General features: G+C 41.9%; 2 protein-coding genes across 5 annotated transcripts; both read right to left on the bottom strand.

Annotated features, from left to right (window-relative positions):
• Window positions 1-202: 202 nt before the first annotated feature.
• Window positions 203-6,093, bottom strand: LOC106560908 (diacylglycerol O-acyltransferase 1). Of its 4 annotated transcripts, none has more exons than XM_014124333.1 (19): window positions 6,037-6,093; window positions 5,908-5,939; window positions 5,424-5,638; window positions 5,238-5,325; window positions 5,094-5,134; window positions 4,929-5,014; window positions 3,165-3,217; window positions 2,968-3,073; window positions 2,702-2,806; window positions 2,484-2,543; window positions 2,266-2,369; window positions 2,124-2,162; window positions 1,934-1,975; window positions 1,800-1,844; window positions 1,587-1,699; window positions 1,421-1,486; window positions 1,201-1,288; window positions 935-997; window positions 203-836 (listed from the first exon to the last, which is right to left on the bottom strand). In XM_014124333.1, exons 3-19 carry the CDS (start codon window positions 5,552-5,554, stop codon window positions 660-662), a joined length of 1,407 nt encoding a protein of 468 aa, XP_013979808.1. In that variant the 5' UTR covers window positions 5,555-5,638; window positions 5,908-5,939; window positions 6,037-6,093; the 3' UTR covers window positions 203-659. The 4 variants fall into 4 exon arrangements, with proteins under 4 accessions (XP_013979808.1, XP_045544110.1, XP_013979807.1 ...); XM_045688154.1 differs by having other exon boundaries at window positions 5,822-5,939; window positions 6,037-6,085; XM_014124332.1 differs by having other exon boundaries at window positions 5,822-6,077.
• Window positions 6,094-9,105: 3,012 nt separating this feature from the next.
• LOC100196851 (RNA polymerase II subunit C) lies at window positions 9,106-14,981 on the bottom strand. The gene is given in 9 exon segments (NM_001141873.1): window positions 9,106-9,536; window positions 11,879-11,953; window positions 12,064-12,232; window positions 12,347-12,398; window positions 12,483-12,611; window positions 12,720-12,772; window positions 12,863-12,931; window positions 13,054-13,103; window positions 14,824-14,981. Coding segments are annotated over 9 exon segments (828 nt in total). The 5' UTR covers window positions 14,910-14,981; the 3' UTR covers window positions 9,106-9,391.
• Between the last annotated feature and the right edge of the window lie 136 nt (window positions 14,982-15,117).

The following is a 15,117-nucleotide window of genomic DNA, read 5'->3' as shown; positions in this document are numbered from 1 at the left end:
TGTTTTGATACTAAATAGTGTTTTTTATTGGAGTAAAACAAGCTTATATTTTCGGTCCTGATGGGGTACTACAGTTGAACTAAGCTCATGAGGCATTTACAAGTTATATTCTTCAAGAATCAATGGGTACATATCATTAATTTATAAGTTCAAAAATGTATGTAGCAACTGCTGATTGCTCCTTCAATAAACCAAAGATAACAAAGCTTCAAATGCTGTTTATTTAAAACCACATTTCCCCATACTGAGTAACAACAATTCAATTGGAAGCTACATATTTCGAACAGTGCTTAAATTCAACATGTTGTGGTTTACCAATAGTTTTCACCCAGCAGTTAATGTTGTCTGAAATAAATTGGCTATAATCCATAAGCTTACATTAAAATTGGGTGAACCAAAACCATATGTTGATATACAGTGAATAAGCAGCCATATCTTTCACGTGTGGTTGAGTCATATCATTACAAGACGTATCCACAGATTGTTCAAATTCAAAAGCATTATGAATAGCTGTGAAGGTGTTGATTTCTTGAGTTTTTCAACAAAAATGGGAACAATTTGTCTGATATGCCAACTGTCCCTACAAATGGTCCATTGCTGGACGTAAGTCTTTCAAAGGTATCCGAAAGTGCTATATCCAATTGTGTATAAGACAGTGATCATGACAAACACTCAGCAACGGACAGTCCAGGAGGATGTTGGCCATGGTGACTCATGTAGTGGTCATGGAAATAGGTCAGCACAGCCAGGGGAGGACCCAGTAGAAAGCACAGCCACATCAGCCCATTGCCATAGTTACCCTTGAAATAGTCTCCAAGGTAAACATCTACCAGGAGCTGGGACAGGGAAAGAGAGGGAGGAGTTAACATGCATGTTCACACACACAGCATAAACACATACAGTATATACTTGATGGTATTTCAGTTTCCCTCACCTCAAAGATCATCATGAAGAAGATCCATAGACGACAGCTGTGTAAGGGCAGAGCAATGACATACTGCAAGGAACAAAAAACAAAATGTAAATACATAACCCATTACCATGGATTGTCTCATAGTAGCACATGGGACAGCTTTAAGCAGTTAGCAACTAATCATTATTTCGCACAGGATAACTGAACTGATTGTACTCACCCATCTACACCATAATAATAACAATAACAACAACAACAACAACCAGTCCTACTATGACCAGTCGTACCTCGCAAAGGGCAGCTGACACCAGGAAGACCAGCAAATCTGCTTGCTTTTGTGACACCCTCTTTTTCAGTAGTGGTGTATACAAGTGTCTTTATGTAAGAGAAAAAGAGACAGAGATAGAGAGGGATAAAGAGTGATAGAAGTTAGTTTTACACACACAGTCCATACCTCTTCTGAGAGAGAATGGAAAAGTCTATTTAGGTGTCAAGGGTCACTATTACCTGTAGCACCACCTATGAAGAGGAATATTCCAATTCCCCCAAAAACATTTCAGTGTTTTAGCATTCCTGCAGATGAAAATATAAATCTATTACACATCTGTTACTCTATTACACATAAACACATACAAGTGGATCATCCAAAATGAAAGATTAGGATATAACGGACCACCAATCCCCATAGAAATGGCGGTCTCCAAAGCACAACAGTTCAGCACAGAAGTTCAGGTAGGAGTGAGAAAACAGGAAGGAGAACATCAGCCACAGGAAGTGGTTGGGAGCCTGTAAAGGAAATTGGACCGCTTTATTGACACGGCTATTGTTTGACACCACCAGAACATACTAATAATGCTCCACTACCCTAAAACACAAACACGCTTACCACAAGCTCCATCAAGTGCTCCACCCTGGTAGTGATGTCCATATTCTAGAGGAAAGGAAAAGTCAAAGAGGAAATAATGTGAGATTATTATATCATTACATTCTTGATGAAAAGGGGATATTGCTTTCACTCACAGAGAAGGAGTTTTCTGATCTCTGGAAGATGGGTTCAATCCACTGATAGGAAAACAAAAAGGTACACACGGAATATAATTACAATGGGTAACATAAAGATAAAGCTATTTCAAATAAATCCTAGATAGATGGACAGACTTACAAACAGAAGGATAATTTAATACTAAACCTAAAAGTTAAAACATATCACCTGCTGCACAATTCCCACAATAATTTGAGTAAGGACCACCTGAAAGTAGAGGCCCAAAATAAGATGGTGGATAATCAATGCATATTAACATTTAACAATAATTACACGGGATAGGTATTGTGTGGGTGAGGTTTTATCTCACCATTTCTATCAGCGTCTTACAAAGAACGTTGATACGGACCCTTGGTGTGAAGGGGAAATCTCGCTGGTAGCATAAAGTGGGCGCCAGGAGAAAGTAGTAAAGGTCTAACAGAGAGAACAATGTCAATGTCCTTAACTGTCTATGTGTTCTTAGTCTACAACTAGACAGGCAGAAATTGTGCACAAGCCATTACGCGTGAGAAAGAATGATGTTCTCACCTTTAATAGTTAGGTGTTCTATATGTTTTTTTGTCTCATGTAATACACACTTGTCTGCTCCTGGAAAACATATACAGATGTTCACCACACCAGAAATCCAAACAACAGAGTAATTATCTTCAGCCTAAGCAGCAATTACAATTAGTGATAACTGCAGGAAATCAACCAGCGGTAACTGCAGCCACGAAGGAAAAAAAAAACGGTTCCCACTGACATACCTGGAGATGGAACAGACTCCTGACGATACCAATTGTTGGTTTCTTGGTAAGAATAAAGCTTGAGCCCAAGAACAGTGTAGGTCCAGAGTGAGAAATATGCTCCCCCTGATAGACAGATAGTGAAACAGTTTCACCAGACAGGGTGAGTCATCATCTTAAGTTGAGGTGCACATCCACACAAAGCTAAATATGCTCTATTGCAATGGAACAACCTGGAATATCAGGTACAGGTCAATATCTGTGCATATCATACTTGCGGTATTTACCTGTTGATATTGAACTATCATATAGAATGATGACAGCAGGAAAAAGTGTTAGTAATCCCAGGTTCCCCAGGTGTAAACAGTGCCCTGCACTGGGGGATAGTGATCCCTAGAATCAACACACACATATCAACCTTTGCGAGACAGTTCACATAACCTAGCCTCTCTTATTTGAAAAGCCAAGGGTAGAACTGTCTCACCTTATCCAGACACCTCTCAAGTAGCAGAGCAGCAATAGCAAACATATTGGCAGCTGCAAAGGTGAGAGAAGAATGAAGGATGAGTGAGTTTATTACTCAAATTCATTAACAGTACAGTGAGGGAAAAAATTATTTGATCCCCTGCTGATTTTGTATGTTTGCCCACTGACAAAGAAATGATCAGTCTATAGTTTTAATGGTAGGTTTATTTTAACAGTGAGAGACAGAATAACAACAACAAAAAAATCCAGAAAAACGCATATCAAAAATGTTATAAAATGATTTGCATTTTAATGAGGGAAATAAGTATTTGACCCCTCTGCAAAACATGACTTAGTACTTGGTGGCAAAACCCTTGTCAGACGTTTCTTGTAGTTGGCCACCAGGTTTGCACACATCTCAGGAGGGATTTTGTCCCACTCCTCTTTGCAGATCTTCTCCAAGTCATTAAGGTTTCAAGGCTGATGTTTGGCAACTCGAACCTTCAGCTCCCTCCACAGATTTTCTATGGGATTAAGGTCTGGAGACTGGCTAGGCCACTCCAGGACCTTAATGTGCTTCTTCTTGAGCCACTCCTTTGTTGCATTGGCCGTGTGTTTTGGGTCATTGTCATGCTGGAATACCCATCCACAACCCATTTTCAATGCCCTGGCTGAGGGAAGGAGGTTCTCACCCAAGATTTGACGGTACATGGCCCCGTCCATCGTCCCTTTGATGCGGTAAAGTTGTCCTGTCCCCTTAGCAGAAAAACACCCCCAAAGCATAATGTTTCCACCTCCATATCTGACGGTGGGGATGGTGTTCTTGGCGTCATAGGCAGCATTCCTCCTCCTCCAAACACGGCGAGTTGAGTTGATGCCAAAGAGCTCCATTTTGGTCTCATCTGACCATAACACTTTCAACCAGTTGTCCTCTGAATCATTCAATGTTCATTGGCAAACTTCAGACGGGCATGTATATGTGCTTTCTTGAGCAGGGGGACCTTGCGGGCGCTGCAGGATTTCAGTCCTTCATGGCGTAGTGTGTTACCAATTGTTTTCTTGGTGACTATGGTCCCAGCTGCCTTGAGATCATTGACAAGATCCTCCCGTGTAGTTCTGGGCTGATTCCTCACCGTTCTCATGATCATTGCAACTCCACGAGGTGAGATCTTGCATGGAGCCCCAGGCCGAGGGAGATTGACAGTTCTTTTGTGTTTCTTCCATTGGCGAATAATCGCACCAACTGTTGTCACCTTCTCACCAAGCTGCTTGGTGATGGTCTTGTAGCCCATTCCAGCCTTGTGTAGGTCTACAATCTTGTCCCTGATATCCTTGGAGAGCTCTTTGGTCTTGGCCATGGTGGAGAGTTTGGAATCTGATTGATTGATTGCTTCTGTGGACAGGTGTCTTTTATACAGGTAACAAGCTGAGATTAGGAGCATTCCCTTTAAGAGTGTGCTCCTAATCTCAGCTCGTTACCTGTATAAAAGACACCTGGGAGCCAGAAATCTTTCTGATTGAGAGGGGGTCAAATACTTATTTCCCTCATTAAAATGCAAATCAATTTATAACATTTTTGACATGCGTTTTTCTGGATTCTTTTTGTTGTTATTCTGTCTCTCACTGTTCAAATAAACCTACCATTAAAATGATAGACTGATCATTTCTTTGTCAGTGGGCAAACGTACAAAATCAGCAGGGGATCAAATACTTTTTTTCCTCACTGTATATTCCTTGTGCAGTTGGTTAAGCTGACAATAGTGCAGTGGTGACAAAGCCTCACCCAGTATCAGGTTGACAGACGGCCAGTTATAATTGTCCTCCATAAGGTGCTCCAAGACTTTCCTCAAGTCAATCAAGAAGCCATGTCTGTTCAGAAGAGGGTATGTCAGAGAAAAAAGAAAACATATTAATTGCTGATCGAGTGTGTGTCTGTGTGTGTACTCACTGTATAAAGTTATCCAGGAACAGGTGAGCATGGGTCAAGATCTGCAAAAAACAACAACACACAAAATACAATATTGGTCTCTTCTCTTTGCCTGCATAGCTTATAGAACTTGATCACATTTAGTATCCAGAGAGAATGACTCACCAGAAGGATAATGATCCAGTTGAGAATCCCTCTATAGTTTGTGAAGCGGCTGTCAGAGCTCAGTAAGGAATCCTGGACACTGTGACAGCTGTAGTGACAAAACGACGTCAACATATTCAGTCAATAGCAATTAAATCATGGGAATATCTGGAGATTTAGAGATATAGGTTTAATATTAATGTGTACCAGAACATGTCCATGTCTGGATGTGGTTCAGTGGGAGGATCAGAGCTGGAATTGCCATAGTACTGACATTTCTCTTCTACATCAAGTGAAGAAGAGGAGCAGGAACAGGCCTCAGGTTCTGCTGCAGACATCTCAGCCTCTGTGTTGATGGTGTGTCATCAGTACATCAGACAAAGTTGAAAAGGCACATCAAGATATCCACTCAACTTCTCTATCTGAAACAAAAAGCAGAAATTGTCTTGTTGCAACTTGCAAGCATTGCTATTATCTTCATAAATGTAAAAATGACAAAAGTAGTAAAAAACCAAATGTATATTAATTTTACTGTCAAGGCAGGGAAGCAATTTGCATAGTGAATTATTAGGCTTTTAGATAAATTGCACATGAGCCACCCCCACCTTGTAGATTACGAGGCAGCGTTCAACGAACGCAATATCGTTGCTGTTTTTATGACTGATATCATGCAATAATAGTCGGTTCTGACCTGACATCAATTGCCTCGAATTGATGATCTTTCTGCAAAGAAATGTGGAAAACATATTGGCAATCATTTGAACATGAATATCTTCTCATCTCACGTCTCCATTTTTCTGCATGTTCACAATCCACGCACCATTCCGTTACCGTGCAAGTCATCATGATGCAGATGGTACAGTTTGTCGGGACCAATGATTTATATTTACACTAGATGCCCTATAGGGGGCGCTGTGTTAAAGCCAGCGTGCCTCCATCTGAAGTCCTCCCTCCACCGTTGAAAAAAACATTTTGGAAGCTATAGAAACGCATTTATTCTATTACAGACACCTTAATGCATATTTTTTATATATTATGTGAGCTAAACATAAAACATTTAAAATAACACAAAACTTAAAGTATATATATTGTTAGATCACTAATGTTTCGGTCTCCCATACAACAATTAAAAAATACTTAAATACATGTAATTTTGTCCTTGAAACATTTAAAGGTAGACTCAGCGAAATGACATTGCCACCAGCATATTGAAATAAGCAAGATGCAAGACTTCACTCGCACACAGTCACAGCGCATGCGCACGGGTTTGCTTCAGGCTGACCAAATAGCATAGAAGTTGAGCCTTGCGTTTCAACACTCTTAGTTGTTGCAGAAATTGACCCACTATGATGTTTACGCTCTGCGTGTACGTCATATCGCTGAGTCTGCGTTTAATCTGCTGAGGGGAGGACGGCACATAATAATGTTTTCTCATGTGTTTGATACCATTCCATTTACTCCATTCCAGCCATTATTACGAGCTGTCTTCCTCTCAGCAGCCTCCGCTGACTGAAATAGTGTAGAATTCTCCATTGATTCCTATGAAGGACTGCTCCTACTGGGGAGTGCCAATATGGCCGAAAGGTGGCTTCAATCCTCTCAATGGACAATACATAGGGGTGAGGCAACACGGTCGGGACTGATGGTCTGTTTACGTTTATACCTTTGTGGCTAGATGTAGTAGCCCTACAGCGCAATCTAGTGGTCATGTCAGGGACAATAGTTGTTGTCAACTAGTATTGTAGTATTGTAGCTAAGCCAGGACACCTACAAAAGGAAGGCCAAGATCATCAGAGACCTCAGCCACCAGAGCCTGTTCTCCCCGCTTAAAATCAAATCAAATTGTATTTGTCACATGCGCCAAATACAACAGGTGTAGACCTTACCGTGAAATGCTTAGTTACAAGATCTTAACCAACACAGCAGTTTTAAGAAAAATAGAGTAAAGAAAATATTTACTAAATAAAGGAGGGTAAAAAAGTAACAATAAAAGAACCATAACGAGGCTATATAAAGGGGGTACCGGTACAGGTAAATTGAGGTAGTTGAGGTAATATGTACATGTAGGTAGGGGTAAAGTGACTATGCATCGATAATAAACAGTGAGTAGCAGCAGTGTAAAAAAAAAAGTGGGGGGGGGTCAATGCAAATAGTCCGGGTAGCCATTTGATTAACTGTTCAGCAGTCTTATGGCTTGGGGGTAGAAGCTGTTAAGGAGCCTTTTGGACCTAGACTTGGTACTCCGGTACCGCTGGCATGCGGTAGCAGAGAGAACAGTCTATGACTTGGGTGACTGGAGTCTTTGACAATTTTTGGACCTTCCTCTGACATGCCTAGTATAGAGGTCATGGATGGCAGGAAGCTTGGTCCCAGTGATGAAAAGTCCCAGTGATAAAAGTCTATAAGTATTTGGATTTAAATGTACTTAAGTATCTAAAGTAAAAGTATAAATAATTTTTTTAAATGCTTATATTAAGCAAACCAGACGACACGATTTTCTTGTTTTATTCATTTACGAATAGCCAGGGGCACAGTTCAACACTCAGACATAATTTACAAATGAAGCATTTGTGTTTAGTGAGTCTGCCAGATAAGAGGCAGTAGGGATGACCAGGGATTTTCCTGTCCTGCTAAGCATTCAAAATGTAACCAGTACTTTTGAGGGTCAGGGAAAATGTAAGAAGTAAAAAGCACATTATTTGCTTTAGGAATGTAATGGAGTGAAAGTAAAAGTTATCAAAAATATTAATAGTAAAGTATATATTATATCAATTGATAGGTAGAGGCTTCAGCGTTTTCCTATCAGTGGAGACTGGTGGGGGTAGCTATTGGAGGGCGGGCTCATTGTAATGACTGGAATGGAACGGAGTCAAACATGTGGTTTCCACATTGGGTGTTACTTCCCTGTAGCTCAGTTGGTAGAGCATGGCGTTTGCAACGCATGATGTTTGTAACGCCAGGGTTGTGGGTTCGATTCCCATGGGGGGGGCCAGTACGAAAAAAATAAAAATGAAATGAAAATTGTATGAAATGTATGCCTTCACTACTGTAAGTTACTCTGGATAAGAGTGTCTCCTAAATGAGTAAAATGTGTTTGATACCATTCCAGCCACTCCAATAGCTCCTCCCACCACTTCCTCATATGTATATCATTCCTGTAAGACTAAAAATTAAGATATTGTGCAGGCCCTAATCCAATGGGAATTTGTGCATGTTTATTCTTTTTGGAACAGTAATTGTTACTTCCCTCTATTCCCCGACAGAGGTTTTTGGGATCCGTTGTATCTCGGGCTCTGTAGTAGTCATTGAAACCTTTCTAACAGCGCTATCATGTTTGTATGACTTATAGTTGAAACCGAAATGTACTTTATTTGGGTAGTATACAATATTATGCTTCGTTTAGAAAATGCCACCAGAGTTTAAGGCAAAAATGAAAGGAGGGTGGTTGGTAGGAGTGTAACACAAAGGTTGCGTGTTAATCACATCATGGATAACTTTTGCTTTTTAGCAAGTACTTACTACTCTTTTGCTAGTTTGCAATACTTACCATGTTAGCTAACCCTTTCCTTAACATAACCCAACTCCTAACCTTAAACCCTAGCCTAGCTAACGTTAGCCACAAGAAATTGAAATTCATAACATCATACGAAAAGGATGAACATTATTAATACATACCATATGAATTGTAACATACTAAATGGAGTCTCTCTGATTTACATACAGAATAATATGAAATGTTCTGAGACCACGTTGCAAGAGAAGGTATATAGGGCTTGTTGCATTTAGAATATATCCTTTGTAGAATTTAGCACCAAGTCACATCATTGAGTGCTCACCAAAGCTCTCATTCATCACCTTATTTATATTCAAAGGCAAGCACATTCAATCTGGATGAAAATTGGGGTTTATTCTTTCGGTAGACAAAATAAACGACAATTCAAAACATATTCCCACACACAACTTCAACAAAAGGACAAATACTAACATAGCAGAAAACGAAGAGAAAGGACAAAATGTGGTGGACGATAAAAAAACTGCTGATTTCAGTTGGCGAGCTCTTGAATTAACTTTTTTCCTGCCTACATCAGGTTTGTTGTCATCCAAAAAGTTTATAATTTGCAACTGGGTCTGCTCTCCAAGTCTCAATGGTGTAGGACTGGCTAAAACTGCAGGTCTCAGTTGATAGTGAGGACGTCACTCTGGATTTCGTGGCTCAGCTGGGTCTGTAAGTCACTCAGTTTCTTTTTCAGCACTGCCAGAGCAGACATGACGATGGTCTCTGGTCGCAGTGAGCCACACGTCTCCACGTTGTAATAGAACCTGGAAAAGTTTGAGACAACAGAAATTAACCATGACGTCTCTGCCATCTTTCTCGATCATTATTCACCAGCTTTGTCGTCACATACTGCTGTAACAATCAAAACCTCTATCACATACAGGTATTGTCATCATAGGAATGGACGGTGGACACGGATGATTAGGGATGGGTATTTGAATTGATTTCACCACCATTCAAATCATATATTTTTTCAGATATCTGCGCTCTGTTTCAGCAGAAGCATGGGGCAAGAGAGGAGCAGGGGCCGGTGTGTGTGACAGTCTGTTGGGCACGGAGGGAGAGAAAGTAGCCAAACCGACTCCCGCTAGTTACACAAACTTATTGTTGCCATAGGTTATCTATCATACCAGCTGGTAGTGCATGTTTTGACCGCATCAAATCTTTGTACCTAAAGAAGCTAGCCAGCTACAGTAGCCATCTAAGTTAGCAAGCTAAAGTAGCATGACTAATTGAGGACATTTTGCTGTGCTCCCCGTACTGGTCTACAACAACTCCGTTCATAAGATAACGGCCTACCTGTTGGTTGAGCATTGTAGCCGCCTACTTCTCATTTAGCATTGATTATTAATCTCTCACTTCGCTTGTTACACATGGAGACTGACTGTAGCGATGCTTTGACCGAAATGTGTGTAGGCTAGAGGTGACTTTTTCTATGGGACGCAACATGTGTTGAATGTAAGGGTCTATCCTTGTAGGCTATGTAGCAATGTCACATACAGTGCCTTCGGAAAGTATTCAGACCCCCTGACTTTTTCCACGTTGTTACATTACAGCCTTATTCTAAAATTGATTAAAAATGTTTCCCCCTCAATCTACACACAATACCCCATAATGACAAAACAAAAACAGGTTTTTAGAAATGTTAGCCAATTTATAATTTTTAAAAACTGAAATATACATTTACATGCTGATAAGTATTCAGACCCTTTACTTAGTACTTTGTTGAAGCGCCGATTGGCAGCGACTACCGCAATGATTCTCCTTGGGTATGACACTACAAACTTCGTACACCTGTATTTGGGGAGTTTCTTCCATTCTTCTCTGCAGACCAGCAAGCTCTGTCAGGTTGGATGGAGAGTGTTGCTGCATAGCTATTTTCAGGTCTCTCCAGAGATGTTCGATCAGGTTCAAGTCCGGGCTCTGGCTGGGCCACTCAGACACTTGTCCCAAAGCCACTCCTGCGTTGTCTTGGCTGTGTGCTTAGGGTTGTTGTGCCGTTGGAAGGTGAACCTTCGCCCCCAGTCTGAGGACCTGAGCACTCTGGAGCAGTTCATCATGGATCTCTCTGTACTTTGCTCTGTTCATCTTTGCCTTGATCCTGACTAGTCTCCCAGTCCCTGCTGCTGAAAACCATTCCCCTAGCATGATGTTGCCACCACCATGCTTCACCGTCGGGATGGTGCCAGGTTTCATCCAGACGTGACCCTTGGCATTCAGGTCAAAGAGTTCAATCTTGTTTCATCAAAACAGAGAATCTGGTTTCTCATGGTCAGAGTCTTTAGCTGACTTTTGGCAAACTCCAAATGGGCTGTCATGTGCCTTTTACTGAGGAGTGGTTTCTGTCTGGCCACTCTACCATAAAGGCCTGATTGGTAGACTGCTGCAGAGATGGTTGTGCTTCTGGAAGGTTCTCCTATCTCTACAGAGGAACTCTAGAGCTCTGTCAGAGTGACCATTTGGTTCTTGGTCACCTCTCTGACCAAGGCCCTTCTCCCGATTGCTCAGTTTGGCCAGGCGACCAGCTCTAGGAAGGGTCTTGGTGATACCAAACTTTCCATTTAAGAATGACGGAGGCGACTGTATTCTTGGGCACCTTCAATGCCGCAGAAATGTTTTGGTACCCTTCCCCAGATCTCTGCATCGACACAATGCGGTCTCAGAGCTCTACAGACAATTCTTTCAACCTCATGGCTTGGTTTTGCTCTGACATGCACTGTCAACTGTGGGACCTTACATAGACAGGTGTGTGCCTTCCCAAATCATGTCCAATCAGTTGAATTTATCACATAAATTAGCAAAATTATCTAAAAACCTGTTTCCGCTTTGACATTATGGGGTATTGTGTGTAGATTGCTCCGGAATATCTTTTTTAAAATCCATTTTAGAATAAGGCTGTAGCATAAGAAAATGTGGAGAAAGTCAAGAGGTCTGAATACTTTACAAAGGCACTGTATATAATTTCATTACATTTTAGAAAAAGCATTTTTTACTGTTAAAATAGGCCTATATTTGTTCTCCTCAAAAATGAAGTCTCCCAAGTAATCGAATACTTGAACAACCGTGCCCATTCCTGCTGATGATGCATACCCTAAATGTAATTTACCTCTCAGGTTTGCCATTGGGGTCAAATGGGGCTTGCACCTCATCCTCCTCAATCTCTGAGTATTCACTTTTTGGCCTGAGACAGAGAAAAGCAGGGTCAATTCTAATGGATAAACAATAAGTGACACTCTCCCTCAAAGAATACTTTGTCTTTCCCTTAATAAAGAAAATTACAATATAACACACCATTCCTCTGGCCGTGGGTACACAGTGTGCCTCAGTGCATTGTCTGGGTCATACTCAAAGGATACGCCGGCTGTAGGGTTCCACTTGGCATGTTCCTTGCCAAAGCCCTTCTTGGCATAAGCTCTGAGACGCAGCTCCTGACCCTTTCGAAGCTTCACCAGCAAAATGTCTGACAAGACGAAGGAGGCAGAGTTGAGAGAGAGAAACAGAGGTAACGTGTGTAAGACACCAAATATTTACAATAAAATGCTGTAATAGAAGACCACGGGGAAGAGCAGCTCACCATCCTGTTCAACATAGTCATTGGGATCATTGTCTCGACTCTTGGAGGTCACCTGAAGATCAGATAATATAGAAGTCAACTCAGTTCTGAAGAAAATAGTAAGGGGAGGGAAGTCTATGGTTGAATGGAAGCTCACAGGGATGACTCGAGGGTGGTTGGACAGCAGGTCTCGTGAGGTCACATGCCGGGTCTGGTCCTCTGTGCAGCGAACATCCAGCGTCAGTTCAACAGAGCATTCTGGGCAGAAATCGTCACATGTACAGTCCTGCGGTAAAGGGGAAGAGAGGGGCAAAGCATTAGGGGTTTCATCTTCAAGTAAGCATTGCTGGCAATGTTACTTTCAGCCATCTTCATCAGGTGTTCAAAAGCTTACTCTGGAGTACTGCATCTTGTCCACAACATCATCACTGGTGAGGGGGATAAGACCTGAAAATGTGATCATAGTTATCAGTGCAATATTGGAACACAGGAGGCACCAGAAGGGACAAAAACAAAGTTGTACAATTCACTACATACCAACTCTGTGAGCAATGAACTCATCGTGGATCACAGAAGAATTTGCATCAATTTGAATCCAATCAATAGCTGAAATGAGACATGAGATTAACACTTACACCAACCATTGTGGCAAGGACATGGATCTTACAAACCACTACACATTCATAATGATATTAATAACAACAAGCACATGCGATAGAGTATCTTACCTATTGTTGCAACCTCTGACATAAAGACACGTCGGATGGAATTTGCAACCCTGTATAATCAGACAACACATGAAAGAACACATTAACATTGTAACTTTAGCCAAAAGCAATCTCATGTCAGATTTAAGCTTATGATCTAGCTAGCCCTCCGGGGTGATGAGCATGCACTATGACCCTGCACTAGTCTTGAAAATCCCAGACCTGCACTGTATATACAGAGGTATGTGGACACCCCTTAAAATGTCTAGATTCTCCTATTTCAGCCACACCCATTGCTGACAGGTGTATAAAATCTAGCATACAGCCATGCAATCTCCATAGACAAACATTGCCAGGAGAACAGCCTTACTGAAGAGCTCAGTCACTTTCAACATGGCACCATCAAAGGATCCAATAAGTCAGTTCGTCAAATTTCTGCCCCGCTAGAGCTGCCCCAGTCAACTGGAGGTGCTGTTATTGTGAAGTGGAAACGTCTAGGAGCAACAACGGCTCAGCCGCAAAGTGGTAGGCCACACAAGCTCACAAGATATTTGATTTGACAACGGGACAGCCGAGAGCTGAAGTGCGTAAAGATTGTCTGTCTTCGGTTGCAACACTCACTACGAGTTCCAAACTGCCTCTGGAAGCAACGTCAGCACAATAACTGTTCGTCGGGAGCTTAATGAAATGGGTTTCCATAGCCGAGCAGCCACACAGAAGCCTAAGATCACCATGCGCAATGCCAAGCGTCGGCTGGAGTGGTGTAAAGCTCGCCGCCATTGGACTCTGGACCAGTGGAAACGCGTTCTCTGGAGTGATATCACACTTCGCCATCTGGCAGTCAGACAGAAGAATCTGGGTTTGGCAGATGCCAGGAGAACGCTACCTGCCCAAATGCATAGTGCCAACTGTAAAGTTTGGTGGAGAAGTATAATGGTCTGGGGCTGTTTAACATGGTTCGGGCTAGGCCCCTTAGTTCCAGTGAATTGAAATGTTAACGCTACAATATACAATGACATTCTAGACAATTCTGTGCTTCAATTTTGTGGCAACAGCTTGGGTGAAAGCCTCTTCCTGTTTCTGCATGACAATTCCCCTGTGGACAAAGCGATGTCCATACAGAAAGTTTGTCGGGCACAAAGTGATGTCCATACAGATAGCTTGACGAGACTGGTGTGATAGAACTTGACTGGCCTGCACAGAGCCCTGACCTCAAGCCCTTCGGGATGAATTGGAACACCGGCTGTGAGCCAGGCATAATCGCCAAACATCAGTGCCTGACCTCACTAATGCTATTGTGGCTGAAAGTCCCCGCAGCAAATGTTCCAACATGTAGTGCAAAGCCTTTCCAGAAGAGTGGGGGCTGTTATAGCAACAAAAGGAGGACCAACTCCATATTAATATCCATGATTTTGGAATGAGATGTTCGACGAGTCGGTGTCCACATACTTTTGGTAATTCAGTGTATGTTGGAACACACATTGGTTACATCGTGGGAGGCAACCCGTCTCTCGGCTGCTCACTCTCAGCAAGCCAACTAGTGACCTAACGCGTTAGTTAGATAAAACTTTACACATGATTTGGTCTAACATCCCATTGCTGCGTCATCATTGACACAGCACGTGCATACATAAATATTAAAACATGGACATATGTCATGCTGTAGTTATTTCAATTAAGTATCTGCAGGCGCCAACTACTCATTGCATTGGCTACGCTCTCACAAGCTACGTACCGAGCTCGTTCGCTAGCAAGCTAACGTTTGGATAATTCATTTAAATGGTTACTCACGACAGATCGGTGTTCTCTATGACAAATTTAACATTCTCATCCGTCAATTCTGTGATTTTCACGATTGGCTGGTTGGCATACGGCATCGTTAACGTATGAGATAAGCACAGATAGAAGTTCTGTATCGATCCGTCTTAAAAACAACACCAACCCCGCGCACGCAGCGAAGGCCTCAATCCACTACTACTCCTCCTCTTCATTGGCCAAAATAAAATAAAGTCTGTGATTGGTTACCAAGTCCTAGTGGGCGTGTTTAACATCCGGGTCACACCTTTACCCCGTGACGTCGGGAAA

This window comes from Salmo salar, chromosome ssa10 (assembly GCF_905237065.1).
Source record: "Salmo salar chromosome ssa10, Ssal_v3.1, whole genome shotgun sequence".
In the NCBI taxonomy this organism is placed as follows: Eukaryota; Metazoa; Chordata; class Actinopteri; order Salmoniformes; family Salmonidae; genus Salmo; species Salmo salar.
The sequence above is the reverse complement of the archived record's forward strand: the minus strand, read 5'-3'. Positions and strand labels throughout refer to the sequence as shown.

What these genes read in the sequence shown, in the direction of transcription:
- LOC106560908 (XM_014124329.1), bottom strand. Translation starts at nt 5,974, where the DNA reads ATGATTGCCAATATGTTTTCCACATTTCTTTGCAGAAAGATCATCAAT. An exon ending in GGAGTCTGTTCCATCTCCAG is followed by an intron (nt 2,544 to 2,701) that starts GTATGTCAGTGG and finishes TATGTTTTCCAG; the next exon opens with GAGCAGACAAGTGTGTATTA. An exon ending in CTTCATAGGTGGTGCTACAG is followed by an intron (nt 1,289 to 1,420) that starts GTAATAGTGACC and finishes TCTTACATAAAG; the next exon opens with ACACTTGTATACACCACTAC.